This window comes from Felis catus, chromosome C1, assembly GCF_018350175.1.
Source record: "Felis catus isolate Fca126 chromosome C1, F.catus_Fca126_mat1.0, whole genome shotgun sequence".
In the NCBI taxonomy this organism is placed as follows: domain Eukaryota; kingdom Metazoa; phylum Chordata; class Mammalia; order Carnivora; family Felidae; genus Felis; species Felis catus.
Window position 1 is genome coordinate 147,382,666 of NC_058375.1, and position 23,332 is coordinate 147,405,997.

General features: G+C 37.9%; 1 protein-coding gene and 1 long non-coding RNA gene across 6 annotated transcripts in view; one reads left to right on the forward strand and one right to left on the reverse strand.

Moving 5' to 3' along the window:
- The window catches only part of LOC123379156, a 107,418-nt gene that overhangs the window by 70,243 nt on the left and 13,843 nt on the right, over positions 1-23,332 (forward strand). The window lies entirely within an intron of this gene.
- ACVR1 (activin A receptor type 1) overlaps positions 16,277-23,332 on the reverse strand; it is a 140,390-nt gene continuing 133,334 nt past the window's right edge. For all 4 annotated transcript variants that reach the window (XM_023259334.2, XM_019838131.3, XM_019838129.3 and 1 more), the window contains exons 9-10: positions 18,209-18,339; positions 16,277-17,496 (exon numbers count right to left, since the gene is read on the reverse strand). In XM_023259334.2, the coding sequence (XP_023115102.1) occupies positions 17,362-17,496; positions 18,209-18,339 (266 nt within the window). In that variant the 3' untranslated portion in view covers positions 16,277-17,361. The remainder of the gene's footprint in view (positions 17,497-18,208; positions 18,340-23,332) is intronic.

The window sequence follows — 23,332 nt, forward strand, 5'->3', positions numbered from 1 at the left end:
ATGACTCCACATCCCTGCCTGACTGTCAGACTGGTCTCCAGGGCTGGCTAGCCTCTTTGTTTGAGTACCTGAATCAGGCAGACCTGTACACCACCAATTTCTCTGGTTAGTTCTCTGGTCAGCTTCATTCTACAGATGAGCAAAACCACTGGTAGGTACCATTACTTGGGTATTGCATATAGCAACACAGTCTGCCAAGATCTGAGCGCTGATTGTTACAAGACCTTCCCCACCTCTCTGTCACATTCAGATAGATCCTCCTGCAATCCCCATGGGATGAGACTAAAGTGGGGACTCCCAAAAAAGTGATCCACAATGCTGAGGGAGCTTGATGCCCATCTTGAGCCCTCTTTACTGCCCCAAAGGAACCATAGGCCCAGGGAAGACCTTTCTGTGTTGTGTTGTGTCAGCCTGGAGGTGGGGCAATGAGGTCATCATGTAGCCACTCCTCATACCCTTCTAATGCACTCTGTCTTGGTATCTGTGGTTCAGGAAGTACTGCAGCCTCACCCTTGTGTTCTAGAACTTTGTGTGATGTCTTATCCATGAAATAGCTTTTGGTTGTTTTTATGAAGTAGAGCAACATCAGGAATATCTATGTTGCCATCATGGTGATGTGACTTCAGATTGTCACTTGCTATTACAAACCTTTTAGAACTATCCATCTTTTTATATAATGGTGTGCATAGCTTAAGAAAAAATAAAATTATAAATTCACTAAAATAATTTTTAGTCATCAAGTTTCTCATTAACTAGAAAAACCAGATTTCTCAAACTAGTACAAAATGGCCATTCCTTCAACATTTTATAATACATTCTCATTCTATTTTTTTTTTTGAGAGAGAGAGAGAGAGAGAGAGAGAGAGAGAGAGAGAGAATGAGCAGAAGAAGGACAGAGAAAGAAGGAGACACAGAATCTGAAGCAGGCTCCAGGCTCCCCACTGTCAGCACAGAGCTTGACATGGGGCTTGAACTCACAAACTGTGACATCCTGACCTGAGCCAAAGTTGGATGCTTACCGACTAAGCCACTCAGGCACCCCCATTCTCATTCTAGAAAGATGGAAAATATAAAAATACGAAGAAACAACTTGGATTAGCACTACTAAAAGCTAATACTGTTAGTTTTGTATAATCTGAGTTTTTTCTAGGTATTTTTTCAACTGAATTCATACCTGGCATGCAAATTTGTGTCCTATATTCATTTCTAAAATCATTGGAACTAAACAAGAGGAAAAAAAAACACCTGGGGAGAAAATAAATGCCAACCTCTCACAACTCATAATCTAGAAAATTAGTATGTATGTTCAACTGAAAAGAAAGTCAGTGATTTTATTTCCAAACGAAAAAGAAAGCAGAAAAAATGAGTAGTTTCTTTTAACAAGCCGCAGTACATAGTATATGGAGAGCACAGGTGCTGGAATCAGTCGGCCTGGGTTCAAATCTTGCTTTACTGCTTTCTGGTTGTGGGATAGATACAGTCACAATTGCCCTGAGCCTCAGTTTCTCTGTCAAATAAAATTATGATAATACCTACCTGCTCCTCTTGCAATGAGTACCTATAAAACAGCACAGTACCAAGCACCCAGTAGTAAATGCTCAGTAAATATTAACCATTATTACTGAAGTTATTATGCTTAATAACCATGTAGAGGTTGAAACTCACACTGAAAAAATATACACAGGGCAGGATAAGCAAAGGACTGTCACGAAACCACACAAAAAGTGTTACCAGTGTGACAGGAAGGACAGGAAAAAAGTCTCTGCTCTCTGGAGAGGTTTAGTAGATACTCCCATGTTTATTTGTTAAATAAGTGAATCATAGACACACTTTAGTGGCAAACCTTAGCATTTGTGGAGTGACTTGGAGACTTGATAACTTTGGGATTGATTAAGAGAAGATTGTATGTGGAGGGGAATAGCTATTGAGGGTGGTTTAGCTGGAGCTGGTGGAAACTATCAAAACAGACTGCGGGAGTAAACTCAGAGTGTAAGTCATGCATGGCTGGACACCTCCTGAAATATGTGAATTAACTGGGTTTTGAAAAACTATTGGGTTTCTGACAGAGGGAGAAGATGAGGCAGGAAGCTTTGGAAAGAAAGCTTGGGAGTTAAAGAAGTGTTCAATGATAACAGAGACCTCCAATAGCTGAGAGAATCCTTAAAGGCATTCCAATTTAAGTTGACATATTGTCATTTATTTAGGAATAGGGAGGGAAGGAAGCTAGACCGGCTTTTCTGTACAGAAGTGAACATTCTAGGGGAAAAGCCATTAGTTCAAGCCATGTGTCACTTTGATCTTCCTGTGGAATACAAAACCAGGCCAAATGGCCTTCCTTTTCTTAGTCTTTATCCTAGGGATATCTATAAACTGGGGGCAAGTGTTGAGATAGGCATGAAGGAGGCACAAGGTAAACGAGCTCTTACCTAAAAACTTAAGAATCCAATTTTAGACCTGCCTCTAATTAGCTGAACACTCACACTTTACTATTGCCTCAGTTTTCTGATCTATAAATTGGGGTTGGAACATCTCTGCCTCAAAAAGTGTCAGGAAAGAGGCAATGGGATATTGCCTCTATCACCAATAGTCAGGAGACCACACCACATTTCTGTTTATTAGAATAGTTAACTAGGTGTAACAAATTATTAATAGGGTAACTAAAAAGGCCAACCAGACACATTAAAGTGAGGCAAAGAAAGCAACTACAAGAGCAGCTTACACCCCTAAAGGTAGAGCAACAAAGGGAGGAGGGTGGAATTTTTGGAACTTAGAAGTTTAAGGGGCCACAGAACTGCCATATCTCAGGGTGTGCTAATGGGCTGACACCAATGGCCCTGAGTTTAGAGGTGGGCCCCCAGGCAGCTGGTACTTTGCCCTCTAAGAAGTGAATGCTTGAAAGTTGGTGCTCAATTTTGAGGCGGGGTATAACAAAGCTACTTCTGCAAATATTAGAACAAACTGGATTTGCCTGCTACTACTAGAAGGCACTGCCCCTGCTGGAATGCTGCTGACCGAACAGAAAGCTTGGTATAAGGGGCAAGTCCCCTCTGTGTCTTCTTGCCTTTCGTCTCCCTCGAATGCCTCTTGCCCTGAGGGCAGAGCCAAGCTGGTGTGCCCCTCGGCCAACCATCACAATGTGCATTATAAAAGGGTAGGTTTTCAGCTGGGAGATAACAGCTTCACATTTGGTACAGTGCCCATAAGAGAATAACAGCCTGCTTGTCTCTTCTTACAGGTCCTTTGAAACAGGACATTTCCGTTATCTTAAAAGACAACTGGGGCGGGGGGCAGATATGCTTAAGAAAGTGAGCAGACCAAATAAGTCCTCACCCAGAGCTTTCAGTAGTGGCTATGCAGCTTGGATAATGTGACTCCATGCAAATGAAGGTGGAAGAGTTTACTTTTGAAAACTGCAATGTAGCCTGAGAAAGCTTGCAGTGGTCTTAGATCATAAGGTCTAGTTCCGACTCACCAGCAAAACTCTTTGGACCTCAATTTCCTTACTGGGCACCAAGATAGTATGATTCTCTGTAAACCTGGCTTTTTAGAGGGACTGCTGTGTTTTGTTGTCCCTGACCTCTTCACGTACATAAATCTTAAATTGTGGTGAGGTTTCAAGATCAGCAAATGAGGCAGAGATCATATGTGGTCAGACTTGCTTAGAAATATGCCATTTTGAAACTTAGAGGTAACCTATGAGTCTGCACAGCCAGATCGTCCTCTAGAGTTGGAACTTCTCTTTCAAAGGATGAGTTACTAGATGAAGCTGTTAGACTGTTGAAGGCTTATGTTGTGTCAATAATAACATGTATCACAAAATGCTGGACTCAGCCAGCACCTGGCAACTGAAATCTATACATACATCATAGGACTTGTTCTCACATGGGTTCTACAGTTACTGAGAATGGCAAGAGCTATGTAAACAGTATCATTTACTCCATCCCTTCTTTGTTTTGTTGAAACACGTATACAACATCCACCAGAATAACTAAAATGAAAAAAAAAAAAAATTAAGTACTATTGAAGTTGCAGGACAACCAGAATTCTCATGCATGGCTGTTAGGAATATAAATTGAATCCCTTTTGGAAAATGGTTTGGTAATGTTTCCTAAAGCCACACCTATTCCAAACTCTATAATCCAGTGATTCTACTCTTATATGCCACCTACCAGCATTCATACTGTATAATTATATAAGAAGTTCAATAATAAATGAGTATAATCTATGCTGTTAGGAATCAGGATAGTAGTTACTCTGGGGGTTGACAAGGGAGACAGGAGAAGGAAGGCTTCTAGGGTGCTTCGAATGTTCTGCTTTTTTAAACTGAAATATATTTGACATATACCTTTCATAAACTTAATGTGTACAACATGTGATTACATTTGCACACTGTAATATTGCCACCTTGATCACATTACATAACTCTTTTTTTAGTGGCTGGAATACTAATCTCTTAGCAAGTTTGTTGCTTAAAATGCAGTATTGTTTATATTCATTATACTGTGCAATATATCTCTAGGGTTTATTTACTACTAAGTTTGTACCCTTAAACATCTGTCTTATCCCTCCACTCCCCATCCCCTGGGCCCAACTGCCATTTTACTCCCTGCTTTTACAAGTTTGGTTTTTTTACATTCCACTATAAGTGATGCCACACACTACTTGTTTTTCTCTGACGTATCTCACTTCACATATTTTGCTCAAGGATGTTTCAAGGATGTTGCGAATGGCAAAATGTCCTCCTTTCTCATGGCTGAATGATCGCCACATATGTATCCAGGAGTAAATAAAATATGCATCTTTATCTGTTCATCTATTGATGGGCACTTAGGTTGTTTCCATACCTTGGCTGTTGTGAAAAATGTGGCAAAAAACATGGGAGTATCTCTTCAAAAACCTTGTTCTCACTTGTTTTAACTATTACCTGGAAATGAAAAGGCTAGATCACATGGTAGACCTATCTTTAAATTTTTAAGGAAGCCCCATAGTTGTTGAATCAATTTGCATGCCCATCAACAGCGTTACAGGGTTCCCTTCGTATCCTGGCCAGCACTCGTCTTTGCTTGTCTTCTTGATGCTAGCCATTCTACCAGGTGTGAGATAGCTCACTGTGGTTCTGATTTGCATTTCCTGATGCTCAATATCTCTAATCATCTTTTCATGTGCCTGTTGGCCATTTGACTGTATTCTTTGGGAAAACTGTCATTTAGTTTTGCCCATTTAAAATCGGACTTTTTGTTGATAGTGATTTGTATAATTTTTAAAATATAGTTTAGATCACTATTAATCCCTTGTCCAATATATGACTTGCAAAAGTTTTCTCCCATTCTGTATATAGCCTTTTTATTTTGGTAACTATTCATCCTGCTGTGCAGAACCTTCTTAAGCTTGATGTACTCCCACTTGTTGGTTTATGCTTTTGTTGTTTCTGCTTTTTGTGTCTTATCAAAAAAACTCATTGCCAAGACCAATGTTAAAGAGTTTTTCTCCTACTTTTTCTTTAAGGAGTTGTAGAGTAGCAGGTCTTAGAATTAAGCCTTTGATCCATTTTGAGTTAATTTTTGTGAGTATTGTAATATAGGGGTCCAATAGCATCGTTCTGCAGGTTTTCCCAACATCCTTTGTTGAAAAGACTATCCATTCCCCTTGAATACTCTTGGTTCCATTCTTCCTAATAGGAGTTGACCAGAAATGCAGGGGTTTAATTCTGAGCTCTCTACTCAGTTCCATCAATCAGTGTGTCTATTTTTGTGCCAGTATCGTATGTTTTTATTATTATAATTTTGTAGTATATTTTGAAGTGATTGTGATACTTCCACCTTCACACTTTTTCCTCAGAACTGCTTTGGCTATCAGGGTCTTTTTTGTTTCCTTACATATTTTAGGATTTTTTTTTTTCTGTGAAGAATGCCATTGATATTCAGTGGGGATTGTGTTCAATCTATAGATGGCTTTTCATAGTATAGACAATCTATACTTTTTTTCAATCTATAGATGGCTTTTCATAGTATAGACAATAATAATCTTCCAGTCCATACACATGGGATGGCTTTCCATTGGTGTCCCCTTTGATTCCTTTCAGCAAAGTCTTATAGCTCTTATTATATGTACCTTTTACTTTCTTGGTTGAATCTATTCCTAAGCACTTGTTTTGGATGCTATTGTAAAAGGGATTATTTTCTTTAATGAGGAAACTATTTAATGAAAAATAGTGTATAGAAATGCAACTAATTTCTGAATGTTGATTTTGTTTCCCGCAGCTTTACTGAAATTGTTAATTAGTTCCAATGGTCTTTCAGTTGAGTCTTCAGATTTTCTGTAGTTAAAATTGCATCGTCTGGAAATAGCATCAGTTTTAGTTTTTTTTTTTTTTTTTTTTGATTTGAATACCTTTTATTTCCTGGTCTTGCCTAATTGTTTAGCAAAGATTTCCAGTGCTATATTGAATTAAAATGTGAGAGTGGGCACTCTTGTCCCTGATCGTGGAAGAAAAACTTTCAGTTTTTCTCCATTGAGTATAATGTTAGCTGTAGGTTTGTTATATGAGGACTTTATTATGGTGAGATATGTTCCATTCTTTTGAAAATTTTTATTGTGACAGTATGTTTGTATTTTGCTGTATGCTTTTTCTGTTCCTATCAGTGATAATGTAATTTTTACCTCTCAATCAATGTGATGCATTACACTTATTGATGGCATTTGTTGAACCATCCTTGTGTCTGAGGGATAAATCCCACTTGGTCATCATGTATAATCCTTTTCATGTGTTCTTGAATTTGCTTTGCTAGTATTTTGTTGAGAATTTTGCATCTATATTCATCAGGGATGTTGGTCTATAGTTTTCTTAGGGTGTTTTTATTTGGCTTTGTTTTATTTTATCAGGGTAACAGTGGCCTTGTAGAATGAGTTTGGAAGTATTCCCTTCTCCTCAAGTTTTTGGAGGAGTTTGAAGAGGATTGGTATTAATTATTCTAAATGTCTGGTAGAAATCACCAGCAAATCTGTCAGGTCTGAGCTTTTCTATGTTGGGAGGTTTGTTTGTTTGTTGCGTGTGTGTGTGTGTGTGTGTGTGTGTGTGTTTACTTATGAGAGAGATGAGAGAGAGACACAGCATGAGCAGGGCAGGGGCAGAGAGAGAGGGAAACACAGAATGCGAAGCAGGCTCCAGGCTCTGAGCACAGAGCCTGACACAGGGCTCAAACTCACCTGAGACTGTGACCTGAACCAAAGTCAGATGTGTAACAGACTGAGCCATCCAGGCACCCCTATGTTGGGAGCTTTTTTGATTACTGATTCAATCTCTTGTTAATGATCTGTTCAGATTTTCTAGTTCTTCATGGTTCAGTCTTGTTAGGTTGTGTGTTTCTAGACATTTATCCAATTCTTTTAGGTTACTTTATTTGCTGGTATATAATTTTTCAAATGTGTCCTGTGATCGATCCTTTGTATTTCTGTGGTATCTGTTGTACTGTCTCCTCTTTTATTTATAATTTTATTTGTATTTTTTTTCTTAGTCAATTTTATCCTTTTGAAGTACCAGCTCTTAGTTTCATTCATCTTTATTGTTTTTCTGGACTCTATTTCATTTATTGCTGCTCTGATCCTTATTGTTTCATTCCTTCTACTAACTTTGGGCTTAATTTGTTCTTTTTCTAGTTGCTTGAGGTACAAAGTTAGGTTGTTTGACGGATGCCTGTGTTGCTCAGTCAGTTGAGCATCTGACTTCAGCTCAGATCATGATCTCATAATTTATGAGTTCAAGTCTGGCGTCAGACTCTGTGCTGACAGCTCAGAGCCTAGAGCCTGCTTCAGACTCTTTGTTTCCCTCTTTCTCTCATGCTCTTTCTCTCAAAAATAAACATTTACAAAAATTTAAAAAATATTAAAGTTACATTGAGATATTTCTAATTTCATACATGCACTTTCTGCTTAGAACTGCTTTTGCTGCATAAATTTTGACGTTGTATTTCCATTTTTATTTGAAAAATTTATTTCCTTTTTGATTTCATCTTCGATCCATTGGTTGTTCAGTAGAGTTTTGTTCCATTCCAACATATTTGTAGATTTTCCAGTATTCCTATTGAGGATTACTAGTTTATACCACTGAAATCATACCAACTATCTTTTCTGAGCACAGTCTTCTTAAATTTCCTAAGATTTGTGTTTTATCAAATGATCTACCATGGAGAAGATTCTATAAATATTTAAAAGAAAGTATATATGGCTGCTGGTGGACAGAATGTTCTATAAATATCTTTTAAGTTCTAACATTACTGATGTTCTGTCTGGATGACCTATCGATTGCTGAAAGTGGGGTATTGTACCTACTTTACAACAAATAGACTTAAGTCCCCTACATTATTGTATTGTTTACTTCTCCGTTTAGGTCTGTATTTGCTTAATATATTTTGGTACTCCAATGTTGGGTGTGTATATATTTATGATGTATACATTTATTGACACTCTTATTATATAACAACCTTCTTTGTCTCTTGTAACTGGTTTTTTTTTGGGGGGGGGGTTGAAGTCTATTTTGTCTGATAGAAGTATGGCTCTTACTGCTTTCTTTTTGGTGTTTTTCACTTGCATGGAATATTCCCTTCTGTCTCTTCACTTTGAGCCTATGTGTATCTTTAGAGATGAAGTCTCTGTAGGCAGCATATAGTTGGGCCTTTAAAAAAAAAATCCAGCCACTCTGTGCCTTTTGATTGGTGAATTCAGCCCATTTACATTTGGAGTGATTAACAATCCCTAAGTAGTTATTACTGCCATTTTATTGTTTGTGTTCTGTTTTGTTCTGTAGTTCTATTTCTTTTCTTTCCATTTCAGCCTGCCTTTGAGCACATCATCAAGGGAAAATCACCAATTCCTAACTTCTTCCTTAGAATTTGTGATTCTCTTTTAGATTTTTGCTTTGTGGTTACCATGAAGCTTACATAAAACATGTAATTCTCATTTTTACCTTTACCAGAACATGACGTATTTCATAGTTTTTGTATCACTAATTAGTATCTCTTTGTTTTTCTTTACAAGGCAAGTCTAGTACAGGTGAATTCCCTCAGCTTTTATTTATCCAGCAAAATTACCCTTGATATGAAAGAGACTTTCCCAGAGTGTTTTTTGCTGGCAGTTTACCTTTCAAAACTGAATATTTCATCCCACTCTCTTCTGACTTGTAGAGTTTATGCTGAAAAACCTGATAACTTGCAAAAAAAACCTCATTAGTCTACTTTTTTTCTGTCCCCCTTGAAGTATTTTTGATTGAGATAATAGGTGTTCTATTAACATTGTGAACCTGTATGTCCAATTCCTTCCCCAGGTTTGGGAAGTTTTCAGCTATTTCCTAAAATGTCCCTTCTTCTGGTACAGCAAGCCATCATTGTCTCCTCCTCCTCCTCCAATAGCATCTTTTTAAAATTACAACTTTATTTAGTTTGATTAAGAATCTGAACTTCTACAACAGTTTTATTTTCCTCTACTTTTTGGCTATATTCTGTGACCATCTTTTCACATGATAACAATATTACAAGATTTTCTCTATAGAATGTAGAGAAAGATAATTCAGTTTTATTTAAACATGGTTGATTACAATAGGTTCTTTAGTATTATAATTTATTTTTTTAATATTTTTTAAGTTTTTATTTTAATTCCAGTTAACACACAGTGTTATATTGACTTTAGGTGTACAGTACAATAATTTAACACTTTCATACATCACCCTGTGCCCATTACAAGAAGTGTACTCATTAATCACCATCACCTATTTAACCCATTCCTTCCACCAATCTCCCCTCTGATAACCATCAGTTTGTCTCCATAGCTAAGAGTCTGTTTCTTGTTTGCCACCCCCCCTTCCCCCTTTACTCCTTTATTTGATTTCTTAATTCTACATATGAGTAAAATTATATGGTATTTCTTTCTCTGACTTATTTCACTTAGCATAATGCTCTTTTGCTCTATCCATGTTGTTGCAGATGGTGAGATTTCATTTTTTACGAATAATATTCCATTCTGTAGTGTGTGTATACACACACATACACACACTACATCTTCTTTATCCTTTCATCAGTTGATGAACACTTGGGCTGTTTCCATAGTTTGGCTATTGTCAATGTTGCTATAAACATTGGGGTGCATGTACTCCTTTCAATTAATATTTTTATATTCTTTGGGTACATACTTAGTAGTGCAGTTGCTAGGTTGTAGGGTAGTTCTATTTTTAACTTTTTGAGGAAACTCCATACTGTTTTTCAGAGTAGCTGCACCAGTTTGCATTCCCACTAACAGTGCAAGAGGGTTTCCCTTTCCCTACATCCTCATCAACACCTGTTGTTTCTTGTGTTGTTGATTTTAGCCATTCTGACAGGTGTGAGGAGATAGCTCATTATAGTTTTGATTTGATGATGAGTGATGTTGAACATCTTTTCATGTGTCTGTTGTCCTTCTGTATGTCTTCTTTGGAAAAGTGTTCATGTCTTCTGCCTATTTTTTAATTGGATTATTTGGTTTTCGGGTGTTGAGTTTTATAAATTCTTTATATATTTTGGATACTAACCTTTTATCAGCTATGTCATTTGCAAATATCTTCTCCCATTCCATAGGTTGCCTTTTAGTTTGTTTCCTTCACTGTACAGAAACATTTATTTTGATGAAGTCCCAATAGTTTATTTTTGCTTTTGTTCGCTTGCCTCAGGAAACCTATCGAGAAAGAAGTTGCTATGGCCAATGTTAAAGAGTTTACTGCCTGTGTTCTTCTCTAGAATTTTTATGGTTTCGGGTCTCACACTTAGGTCTTTCATCCATTTTGAATTTATTTTTGTATTTGGCATAAGAAAGTGGTCCAGTTTCATTCTTTTGCAGGTTGCTGTCCAGCTTCCGCAAGACAACTTGTTGAAGAGACTGCCTTTTTCCCATTGTATATTTTTTCCTGCTTTGTCACAGATTAATTGACCATATAGTTGTAGATTCATTTTTGGAGTTCCTATTCTGTTTGATCTGTGTGTCTGTTTTTGCACCAGTACCATACCGTTTTGATCACTATAACTATGTAATATAATTTGAAGTCTGGAATTGTGAAGTCTCCAGCTTTGCTTTTTCTTTTCAAGGTTGCTTTGGCTATTAGGGGCCTTTTATGGTTCCATATAATTTTAGGATTTTCGTTCTAGCTCTGTGAAAAATGCTGTTGATATTTTGATAGGGATTGTATGAAATGTGTAGATTGCTTTGGGTAGTATAGACAGTTTCACAATATTTGTTCTTCCATTCTATAAGCATGGAATGTTTTTCCATTTCCTTGTGTCTTCTTCAGTGTCTTTCATCAATGTTTTATAGTTTTCAGAGTTCAGGTTTTTCACCTCTTTGGTTAGGTTTATTCCTAGGTATCTTGTTTTTGGTGCAATTATAAATGTGATTGGTTGCTGCTTCATTATTGGTGTATAGAAATATAACAGATTTCTGTATGTTGATTTTTTTTTTATCCTTTATGGAATTTGTGTGTATCAGTTCTAGTTTTTCAGTGGAATCTTTTGGGTTTTCTATATAGATATCAGGTCATCTGCAAAGAGTGGAAGTTTGGCTTTTTCCTTACTGATTTGGATGTCTTTAATTTCCTTTTGTTGTCTGATTGCAATGGTTAGGACTTCTAGTGCTATGTTAAATAACCAGGATGTCCACTCTCAGCATTGTCTTATTCCTGACTTTAGGGGGAAAAGTTCTCCATTTTTCCCCATTGAGGATGACAAAAAGCCATGGGTTTTTCATATGCGGCCTTTATTATGGCCATATATGCCTTAATCTACTTTGTTGAGGGTTTTTATCATAAGTGGATGTTATACTTTGTCGAATACTTTTTCTGCATCTATTGGAATAATCATATGGTTCTTATCCTTTCTTTTATTAATGTGACGTATCATGTTGACTGATTTATGTATACTGAACCACTCTTGCAACCCAGGAATAAATCCCACTTGATCGTGGTGAAAGATTCTTTTAATGTATTCTTGGATTCAATTTGCTAGTTATTTTACTGAGAATTTTTGCATCCATGTTCATCAGGGATATTGGCCTGTAGTTCCTTTTTAGTGGAGTCTTTATCTGGTTTTGGTATCAGTGTAATGCTGGCCTCATAGATTGAATTGGAAAACTTTCCTTTTTTATTTTTTGGAATAGTTTGAGAATAGGTATTAACTCTTTAAATGTTTGGTAGAATTTGCCTAGGAAGCTATGGGACCGAGGACTCTTGTTTGTTGGAAATTTTTTCATTACTGATTCAATTTCTTTGAACTTAATAAGTCAATTAAAGTTTTCTATTTCTTCCTGTTTCATTTTTGGCAGTTTGTATGTTTCTAGGAACTTATCCATTTCTTCAAGGTTGTTCAATTTGTTAGCATATATTTTTTCATTATATTCTAATTATTTGCATTTCTGTGATGCTGGTGGTTTCTCCTCTCTCATTTGTGATTTTATTTATTTGGGTCATTTCTCTTTTTTATAAATCTGGCTAGAGGTTTATGAATTTTATTATTTTTTTCAAAGAAACAGCCCTTGTTTTCACTGATCCATTCTATTGGATTTTTAGTTTCTGTATCATTAATTTCTCCTCTCATCTATATTATCTCCTTCCGTCTGCTGGCTTTAGGCTTTGTTAATTTGAGATTTTTCTTGCTTCTTGAGGTAGACCTATATTGCTATATGCTTCCTTCTTAGGACCACTTTTGCTGCATCTCAAAGGTTTTTGACCATTGTATTTTCATTTTCCTTGGTTTCCATGCATTTTTGTAATTACTTTGATTTCCTGGTTGACCTATTGGTTTAGTAGCATGTTGTTTAAACTCCATGTATTTGTGGTCTTTCCAATTTTTTTCTTGTGGTTGACTTCTAGTTCATAGCATTGTAGTGAGAAAAGGTGCATGGTCTAATTTCAGTCATTTTGTATTTGTTAAGGCCTGTTTTGTGACCTAATATGTGATCTGTTCTGGAGAATGTTCCATTTGCACTTGAAAAGAATATGTATTCTGTTTTAGGATGAAATGTTCTAACTATAGCTGTTAAGTCCATTTGCTTTTGCTGATTGAATCTGGTAGCTCTCATGGGATTTCTGCTTTAAAAAAAAAAAATCTTAGTTCTCTTTCCACATCACTTGTTCTAATTTCATCTGCTCTATCCTGTACCTGTGCTCTCTAATGCTATCTTCATCTCATTCATAGAATTCTTCAGCTCCAGAATTTGTTTGAAATTTTTAAAAAGAACAAATTTCTTTGGTAAAGAACTTTTTTCCTGAGTTCACTGAATTGCCTTTTTAGTTTTCTTGTAGCTTTTTGAATTTCCTCATAATGACTATTTTGAATTCTTTATCAGTTCACAATATTCTGTGCCTTGGAGTTTCATTCCTGAAGAATTATCATTTATTTTTGGTAATACCATATTTCCTTGTTTTTTTTTGTAGTGTTTATTACTTTAAATGCAAAAGCAGAGGTGCATATCCTTTCTTTAGTGAAGAATCTGTTCACTTTTGCTGTTACAGTTCAAGTGGCTGATGATTAGAAACTTTTCATGTCCCAGAGGTGGTGCTATAGCTCAAGTTTTTAGTTTCTTCTATGGGGGCTGGGGACTGCACTCAGCATACAAAACGAGCTTACAGAAGGGGTGCATGGACTTACAATGTGGGGCTTAGGGCGGGTGCACATGGCTGATAGGGGGATTCTCCAGCGTGGGACTCCAAGAGGTCCATAGGTGGACCTTCTGCAGACAGCCGGAAAGACATTCCTTTGGTTGGAATTCTTTGTCTCTTTTGGTTGTTTGGTTTTCTTTTTTGGCCTCTTCCTTTCCTTTCTTTCCTCCTGGTGATGGAGATCCCTCTCAGAAATCCAGGGTCCTACTGGAGAGAGATGGGTCACTTCAGCTTCAACCCCTGCAGGCGGGCAACCACTTTTGCTTTCCACTCCCTCTAGCAGAGAGGTAGCTACTCACTGCTGCCAACAAAAACCTAGTATATTGCCACGACACCCTTGGAGAAAGCGTTGGTGGGCTCCAATGTAACTGTAACCCAGGAGACTCTAGGCCAAGGGTGGGAGGTGGTCCTGTGAGACCAAAGGAGTCTAAGGCAGACTGGACAAAGCATCCATGGCTAGAATCTGCATGAGGTAAGTTTTTATAGTGTAACAACTAAACTATCAACTATCTGTAGCCTTTCCCCTCCTTGCATGGCCAGCGTTCTAAGGAGATCAACGTCTGCCATCCACATATTCTTTGTTACAAAGAAGATGCTCCAGGTTGGCCATCCCCAGAGCCCCTGACTTTGAATGCTGAATGACACATTCTTCTATATCTTCTGCTTGATGAGATACAGAGGTAGGATGGGTTCTATATATTCTCAGGATAGTGATTAACAAAAGCATTCAGGATGTGCCTGTACAAATCAGCCATCTAGTGTATACCACACAGTTCCTCTCTCTCCTTTGCCTCCAAACTCCTATCCTGCTGGGATCTTCTGTCAGGTTGGCTAAACTTCTATAAATTCTCTATCTCCTTTGAGTGTTCACCCAGTTTTGTGCTCTCCAGGTTCCCCCTTTCCTGATCATAGCAAAGGGAATTGAGGCAGGTTCACTCACTCCCTTGGATCCACAGTCTCCTCCCCAAGGTCCTATCCACACACTTTCAGATGCATAGGTGGGTAGAAGTTGCCCAGGTGTCATGGTGTGCTATGCAGAGGCACATTTATTTGGTTATTGACGTACAATTAGTTGTAAATCAAAGGTAAGAAGAAAAGGAATTCATGCCACTGTGATTCTGACTTCACTCTAGAGAAGTCCATATTGTGCTTCTTGATCTGGGTGCTGTTTTCATGACAGTAACCAATTCACAAAAATTTATAAACATGCATCAAGCTGTATAGTTGGACATAGGTATACTTTTATACATGTATGAAATACTTCAATAAAAGTTAAATGTGATTCCATTATTCTTTAAGGTATGTAGCCAAAAAAAAAAAAAATGAAAGCAAGGATTCATAGAGATTTACATACCTATGTTCATGGCAGCATTATTCACAATAGGCAAAAGATGGAAGCAACCCAGTTCTCCATCAGCAGATGAACAGATAAACAAAATGCTCTATATACGTAACACTGGAATATTATCAGCCATAAGAAGAAAAATTCTGATACATGCTATAATGAGGATGAATCTTAAGGACATTATGCTAAGTGAAATAAGCCAATCTCACAAATACTGTATAATTCCACTTATATGAGGCAGGTAGAGTAGTCAAATTGTAATGAAAGAAAGTAGAATGATGGTTACCAAGGACTATAAGGAGTTAGGAATGGGGAGCTATTGCTTAATAGGCAGAGAGTTTCAATTTTGCAAGATGAAAGGAGTTCTGTGGATGGATAGTGGAGACAGCAGCAAAACAATGTGAATGCACCTAACCACTTTTAAGTTTGTTTTGAGAGAGAGAGAGAGAGAGAGAGAGAGAGAGAGAACGAACACACGTGCGAAGGGCAGAGAGAAAGAATCCTAAGTGGGCTCTGCACCACCAGTGCAAAGCCTGACACAGGGCTCAAACTCACCAACTGTGAGATCGTGACCTGCGCCAAAATCAAGAGTCAGACACTCAACCGGCTGAGCTGCCCAGGTACCCCATACTTAACTACCTTTAAATGGACAGTCCAGTGGTATTAAGATGGTAAACTCTTATGTGTATTTGATCACAACTTAAGTCAATGTAATAACCCATAAATAAATGTATCTTAATGATGTTATCAACTTACCTCTGGTAAACATTCCGAAAATTCACACCTCTTAATCGGGCTATTTTAAACCTTACCTTTTCAATCCTGGTGAACACAAGAAGTGGAAAAAGCCAACAATGGACCCTCCCCAAGCAGTAGGGTGAGATGTAGAAGACTGCTTTCCACTCATGTGGGACCTCATTCATTCCATTTACACTGGCAACCCCCATGACTATAAATGGACATGCTTGGACATCATTCATCCCATTTATACTCACAACCCCCATGTGAAGAAAGCAGGTTAGGTCCGTTACTCTCATTTCACAGTTAGGAACACAGACCAAGAAAAAACAATCACAAAGAAACAAGATTCAAATTTTCTGATACCAAATTCAAGCTGGAAATCATACTCCTAGGACCCTCAAAATTGTTACTAGACTTGAAAAGCAAATTCAGTTTACAAATTCATTTTTTTGCTTCTATTGTTCCCATAATAAAATGCTTTCTAGAATGCAGATATTTTTTATATGGTAAAAAAAATTCACTTTTTGACTTGAAAACCTTTTATTTAATTTATACAAATAACTACTAAATACAAAAAGTAGATTAAAACAAAATAGTTATTTTTTTCTGGCAGAGTTTAAATGCACATAATGGATAATTCCGAAGAAAATGCATTTTCCCCACAGCGTTCAGGACTAAAATTCTACTGAAATCTTTGCTTCTAAATCAGTAATATATTCGGTGGTGTCACATGGGTAATGGCTAAATACATTTCTGCATATGAACTGAAAAAAGTTACAGTCTACACACATACAAATGTGAAGCACTTAAAATGTGAATTTAACTGATAATAAAAGAAAATGTCCATTTCAGAGTATAGTGTTAAAAACATTTCAGTAATAAAATCATAAGACCACATAAAAATAAGCTTTAACATATGCACGGAGCAGTTTTGTAAAAACTGCTGAGTGCACAAGTAATAAATAATTTGCAAAGTTGTGTATAAACAATTCCTAATGTTCAGCATCATTGTAAACATCCGCACATGTGTAAAATGCAGCAAAGTCTGACATTACATTTTGTTTTGCCAAATTGAATTCCTATTATCCAAAGACAGACCAGTGGAGTACGCAGCCAACGTTTTGGCAAGTTGGGTCTTTAAAATTAAGAGTAACAGTGCAAGTAAGGAATGCAAAGAATTCCTAGTGCAATAAAGAAGAGAAGCACAGGCAATATTGCTGATAAAAATTCACCACCTCCGTGAGTTTCCCATGGGGAGAGTCTAGGAGACTTGTGAAGGATCTGCAAAGCCACTGTCTTAATGCCCAGATCTCTTTTAGGATTTCTCTGTGTTCCTCCAGTTCCCCTACCTTTGCAACAGCGTCTGTCCCACATTAGTCTCTGTAGTGTGAACAGTTTGTGAAATGCCCAGTTCACGGTCATTGAGCGAGGTTAGGGTGGTTTTGGTGTCTCCCCCGCACGCGGCTGGGTAGAATGTCTGCCTCGTCAAAGCAGCCACTTGCGAAGGGAGACAGATGGATTCTGTTCTGACGGCCGGTCAGGCCAGCATTAGGTCCCAGCTGGACAATGACAACGACAAATCTTCCTTTTTGACACCGTGAAAATGTCAACAGTCCGTTTTCAATTTGTCTAGGGAATTATCAATTTTGGTCAAAGTCTTTTTGATCCGCAGAGCTGTGAGTCTCGCGGATGGGTTCTGATACCAGCATTCCTTCATCAGCTTGGCCAGAGAGGTTAATGTCTGAGGAGAAAGAAACAAACACCACAGTTAAAACAGTGGCTCTTCAGTGGCCCCAGAAACTGGGTGGATGTTAAGCGATGTTCCTGCCACCTTCTTTAAACAAATAATCAAGGCCGTGACTGCTGGATAAGGAGCCCCTCTTCAGTTTCATGAACCCCGGCCTCTGGACTCCTCCTTTCAACCAGCTGATTTTGAGGTAAATTACATGGGATGGGCTGCATCCCCTGATGTTTTATGTTTGCTAAAAGAGATCATGCTACCCGACTTAATAATGAAATCTGCAGATGGAGTCATCTCTCCATGTTTCAGATTTGCTGCTCCCAACGGGAAGCAATAAGAATCTTGAGCCAAACAGCTTCTGTTTGGAGTTTCAGATATGCAGTGATGGAAAAGAGGTTCATCTCTTGTTTTACTTGTGAAACTGCAGTCCTAGGGCTAGTGGCATAGTAATGAGTCTCCTAACTACTGGAGTTAGTCAATAGTTGAAATTCTTGTGAATATTATCATTTATTAGCAAGATCAATCAGAATGCTCTTTCAGCAATGAGACCATTTTGTGAACCTACTCAGTTAGGTCTAAGGCCCTTCTACATAAAATAGAGAAAGCAATAGATAAGGCAAATCATTCAGGAGTTATGTTATTTGCTTGCTCTGGACTTTCACCTAGTAAAAAGGTGAAGATAGTTTTAGAACTAAGAAACTGACACTCTTACCGGGTCTGAGAACCATCTATTGGGTATGTTTGGCCTCTGTTGATCCACACAGACCACCTTTCTCATATCTTCAAAACTTGGGTCATTGGGAACCACATCATAAAATGGTGGCTTGTAATCCTCCACAATACCTGCACACATGGACAAGAATTGTGTTGGTTAGCAAGAGAGCAGAAGTTTCCCCTAGGATTTTACTGATTGGTGCCACAGATTATAATGTGATAGGAAAAAGTACTGGACATCTTCTCTTCATGGTGATTCTGAAAGCTACAGAATAAGTGGAGAACAAGGTAATAAGTAATTATTCTTCCTCCAAATCTGTCTAGGAATTCTGTTGGAAGAAAATGTGGCTACTACTCATGTAATTACAATGTTGATAAAATGCTCCAAGAGTGTATATAAACAACTCTAAGATACCCAAAATGTAACAGAGGACAAAATTCCTCTGGTGATCAAAGAGAGACAACATTCTGGTACAAGATGGCGATATAGGAAGACCCTGCCTCATCTCCATGGACACCCCAAATCTACACCTATTTGTAAAGCAATTCCTCCTGAAGAACTGAGTGCTGAATGAAAAGCTTCTGTACAACAAAAGACCACAGAGTATGGCCAGAGAGATGGAGACAAGGCAATGAAAGGAACCCCACCCCCAACACTGTTGAACTACTGTGGGTAGAGATAGTACCGAGGGACCACGAACAGGTTGGTCTCCTCGGGGTACAGAAAAAAAAAAAAGCCAAAGTTTAAAAGACCAACTAGAATATAAAAGATCTAGCCCTACAACTCCAACAAATGCCAGGGGATCTGCTGGAACTCTCTCTCAGTCAGGGGCTGGTGTGAACACCACTCCTTAAGTGCCCCCAACCTTGATAGTGCAGACAGGAGTGGGGTCTTGGCACTATTGCCAGGCTACGGCCTCAGTGAGACCCAGGCTCATAGCCTACACCAGTCCCAGCCATCCCAACCAAGGCAACCACACACTGAGACACCCCTGGTCAGCGCTTACTATGGCTCCAGGCCTCTGGCTAAATTACCCAGGAACACTCCAGATCCACACCACTTAGGCTCCAGACAACTTATGAGTACCACCAGTACACAAGACCCTGGAGCCCCAAGCCTCTATACCTGTTTAAGCACAAGCTAACCTAACAGGGTGCCCTCTTCAGGTAGCACAACACTTTAACTCCACTTACCTTGCCAGGATTCCCTCTGTAGGAGTACCCTGGAATAACCTGGCTTGCAGCCACTTCAGCTGTCCTGCAAGGATGCCCTCCATGCAGAGAACCCTAGGAACCCACAGCTGGCATCCTCTGACAGGAGAGCCCCAAGACTTCTGACCAATTCAGCTCTGGTCATCCCATCAAGGCAGCCCCAGCACAGATCAGACACAGCTCTGGACAGTCAACCAAAGTAACTAGACAGTCTCACAGGGGAGGACCATAAAATAGACCATCCCTTCAAGTTTAGCTGTTCTCCCTAATTCATAGAAACACTGAAAGCCAAGCAAAATGAAGAGACAGAGGAAGATGCTCCAAAAGAAAGAACAAGAATATACCTCAGAGAAAGAAGTAAACGAAATGGAAATAAGCGATCTACCTCGTAACGTGTTCAAAGGGATGGCCATAAAGTTGCTACTGAACTGGAGAGAAAAATGGATAAACTCAAGAAGAATTTCAACAAAGAAACAACCAGTCAGAGTTGAAGACACAATACCTGAAATGAAATCTATACTAGAGGGAACCAACAGTAAATTGGAGGATGCAGAGTGGTCAATTATCTATTGGAAAGCAGCCAAGCTGAAAAGGAAAAAAGGAAAAAAAAATAAGGATAAGTTAAGAGATCTCTTAATATCACAAAACATCTGCATTATATGGGTCCCAGAAGGAAAACAAAAATGGGGCAGAAAACTTATTTGAAGAAATAATATCTGAAAACTTTCCTAATCTGGGGAAAACAGATTTCTAGGTCCAGAAGCACCAAAAGTCCTGAACAAGATGGAAACCAAGGAATTCCATACCATGACACATGATAAGTAAAATGTCAAAGAATAAAGATAAGGACAGAAGCAAATAGTTACATAAAAAGGGAAATGCCATAAGGCTATCCGCTGATTATTCAGAAATTTTGCAGACCAGAAAGGAGTGACAAAATATATTCAAAGTGCTAAAAGGAAAAAACTTCTAAAGTCAAGAATGGCTCTCCTTAAATTCTAAATAACCTTGCTGGGAAAGAGTTCCCAGACAAAAGTCAAAGCTCGTCACTACTAAATAGACTTTATAAGAAATGCTAACAGGACTTCTTTAGGTAGAAAAGAAAAAGGAAAAAAAAATAGAAGAAAATTATGAAATTAGATGATTATTATAAACATGCCATATATAAATCTCATGATAAATACAAAACATAAACCTATAATAGTACACAAGAAATACAAAGCCAAGCATTGCTAAAGAAAGTCATCAGTCACAAGGAAAGAGATCAAGAAAAGACGAATAACAAAAACAACCAGAAAGCAATGAACAAAATGACATGGGTACACACCTATCAGCAAATACTTTTATTTTTATTTAAATTCAAGTTAGCATACAGGGTAGTAAAGGTTTCAGGAGTATAACCCAGTGATTCATCATGTCCACAGAACACCTAATGCTTATCCCAACAAGTGCCCTCCTTAATGTCCACCACCCATTTAGCCCATTCTCCCACCCACCTCCTCTACAGCAACCTTCAGTTTATTCCCTGTTATTTAAGAGTCTCTTACAGTTTGCCTCACTCTGTTTTTATCTTATTTTTCCTTCACTTCCCCTATGTTCATCTGTTATGTTTCTTAAATTCCACATGAGTGAAGTCATATATTTGTCTTTCTCTGACTTATTTTACTTAGCATAATATCCTCTCATTCCATCCACATTGTTGGTAAGGGCAAGATTTCATTTTTTTTTTTTATTGCTGAGTAATATTTGTGTGTGTGTGTGTGTGTGTGTGTGTGTGTGTGTGTACAGATGACCTCTTTATTCATCAGCTGGTGGACATTTGGGCTCTTTCCATAATTTGGTTATTGTTGATAGCACTGCTATAAACATTGGGGTGCATGTGCCCCTTTGAATCAGCATTTTTGTATCCTTAGGATAAGTTCCTAATAGTACAATTGCTGGATTATACGACAGTTCTATTTTTAATTACTTTGAGGAACCTCCACACCATTCTCCAGAGTGGCTGCACCAGTTTGCATTCCCACCAACGGTGCAAAAGAGTTTCTTTTTCTCCACATCCTCGCCAAACTCTCTTGTCTCCTGAGTTGTTAATTTTAGCCATACCGACAGGTATGAGGTGGTGTCTCATTGTGGTTTTGATTTGTATTTCTCTGATGATGAGTAATGCTGGGTATTTTCATTTTTGTTAGCCATCTGGGTGTCTTCTTTGGAAAAATGTCTATTCATGTCTTCTGCCCATTTTGTCACTGGATTATTTGTTTATTGGGTGTTGAGTTTGTTCTTTATAGATTTTGGAAACTAATGCTTTATCCAATATGTCATTTGCAATTGTCTGCTCCTATTACCTTGGTTGTCTTTTAGTTTTGTTGATTATTTCCTTTGCTGTGCAGAAGATTTTTATCTTAATGAGATCCCAATTGTTCATTTTGCTTTTGATTCCCTCGCCTCCAGAGACATGTCTAGTAAGAAGCTGCTATAGCCGAAGTCAAAGAGGTTGCTGCCTGTTTTCTCCTACGGGATTTTGATGGTTTCCTGTCTCCTATTTAGGTCTTTCATCCATTTTGAATTTTTTTATGTGTATGGTATAAGAAATTCCCATTTCATTCTGCATGTCACTGTCCAGATTTCCCATGACCATTTGATGAAGAGACTGTCTTTTTTTTCATTGTATATTCTTTCCTGCTTTGTCAAAGATTACTTGGCCATACATTTGTGGGTCCTTTTCTGGGTTCTCCATTCTGTTCAACTGATCTATGTGTGTGTTTTTGTGCCGGTACCATACTGTCTTTATGAGTACACCTTTGCAATACAGCTTGAAGTCTGGCATTGTGATGCCTCCAGCTTTGGTTTTCTTTTTCAAAATTACTTTGGCCTTTTTCAAAATTACATGGTCTTTTCTGGTTCCACACAAATGTTAGAATTGTTGGTTCTAGCTCTGTGAAGAAACACTATTGTTATTTAATAGGGATTGCATTGAATGTGCAGACTGCTTTGGGCAGTATCAACATTTTTAACAATATTTGTTCTTCCAACCCATGAGCATGGAATGTTTTTCCATTTCTTTGTGTCTTCTCCAATTTATTTCATAAGCTTTTTACAGTTTTCAGCATATAGGTCTTTTACCTCTTTGGTTAGGTTTATTCCTAGGTATCTTATGGTTCTTGGTGCATTTGTAAATGGGATTCATTCCTTGATTTCTCTTTCTGCTGCTTCATTATTGGTGTATAGAAATGCAACCAATTTCTGTATATTGATTTTATATCCTACAACTTTGGAGAATTCATATCCATTCTAGCAGTTTTGGGGTGGAGTCTTTCAGGTTTTCCATACAGAGTATTATTGTGTCATTTGCAAAGAGTGAAAGTTTGACTTGTTTGCCAATTTGGATGCCCTTTTGTTATTGTTGTTGTCTGATTGCTGAGGCTAGGACTTCTAGTACTATGTTGAACAACAGTGGTGAGAGTGGATATCCTTGTCATGTTCCTGACATTAAGGGGAAAGCTCTGTTTTTCCCCATTAAGGATGATATTACCTGTGGGTCTTTAGTATATGGCCTTTATGGTGTTGATGTATGTTTCTTCTAAATCTACTTTGTTGAGGGTTTTTATCATAAATGGAAGCCATACTTTGTCAAATGCTTTTTCTGCATCTATTGAAATGATAAGAGTCTTATGCATTCTTTTATTAATGTGGTGTATCACGTTGATTTGCGAATACTGAACCAGCCATGCAGCCCAGGAATAAATTTCATTTGATCACAGTGAATAATTCTTTTAATGTACTGTTGAATTTGATGTGCTAGGATCCTGTTGAGAACTTTTTCATCTAGTTTCATCAGGGATATTGGCCTGTAATTCTGCATTTTAGTGAGGTCTTTGGTTTTGGAATCAAGGTAATGCTTCACAGAATG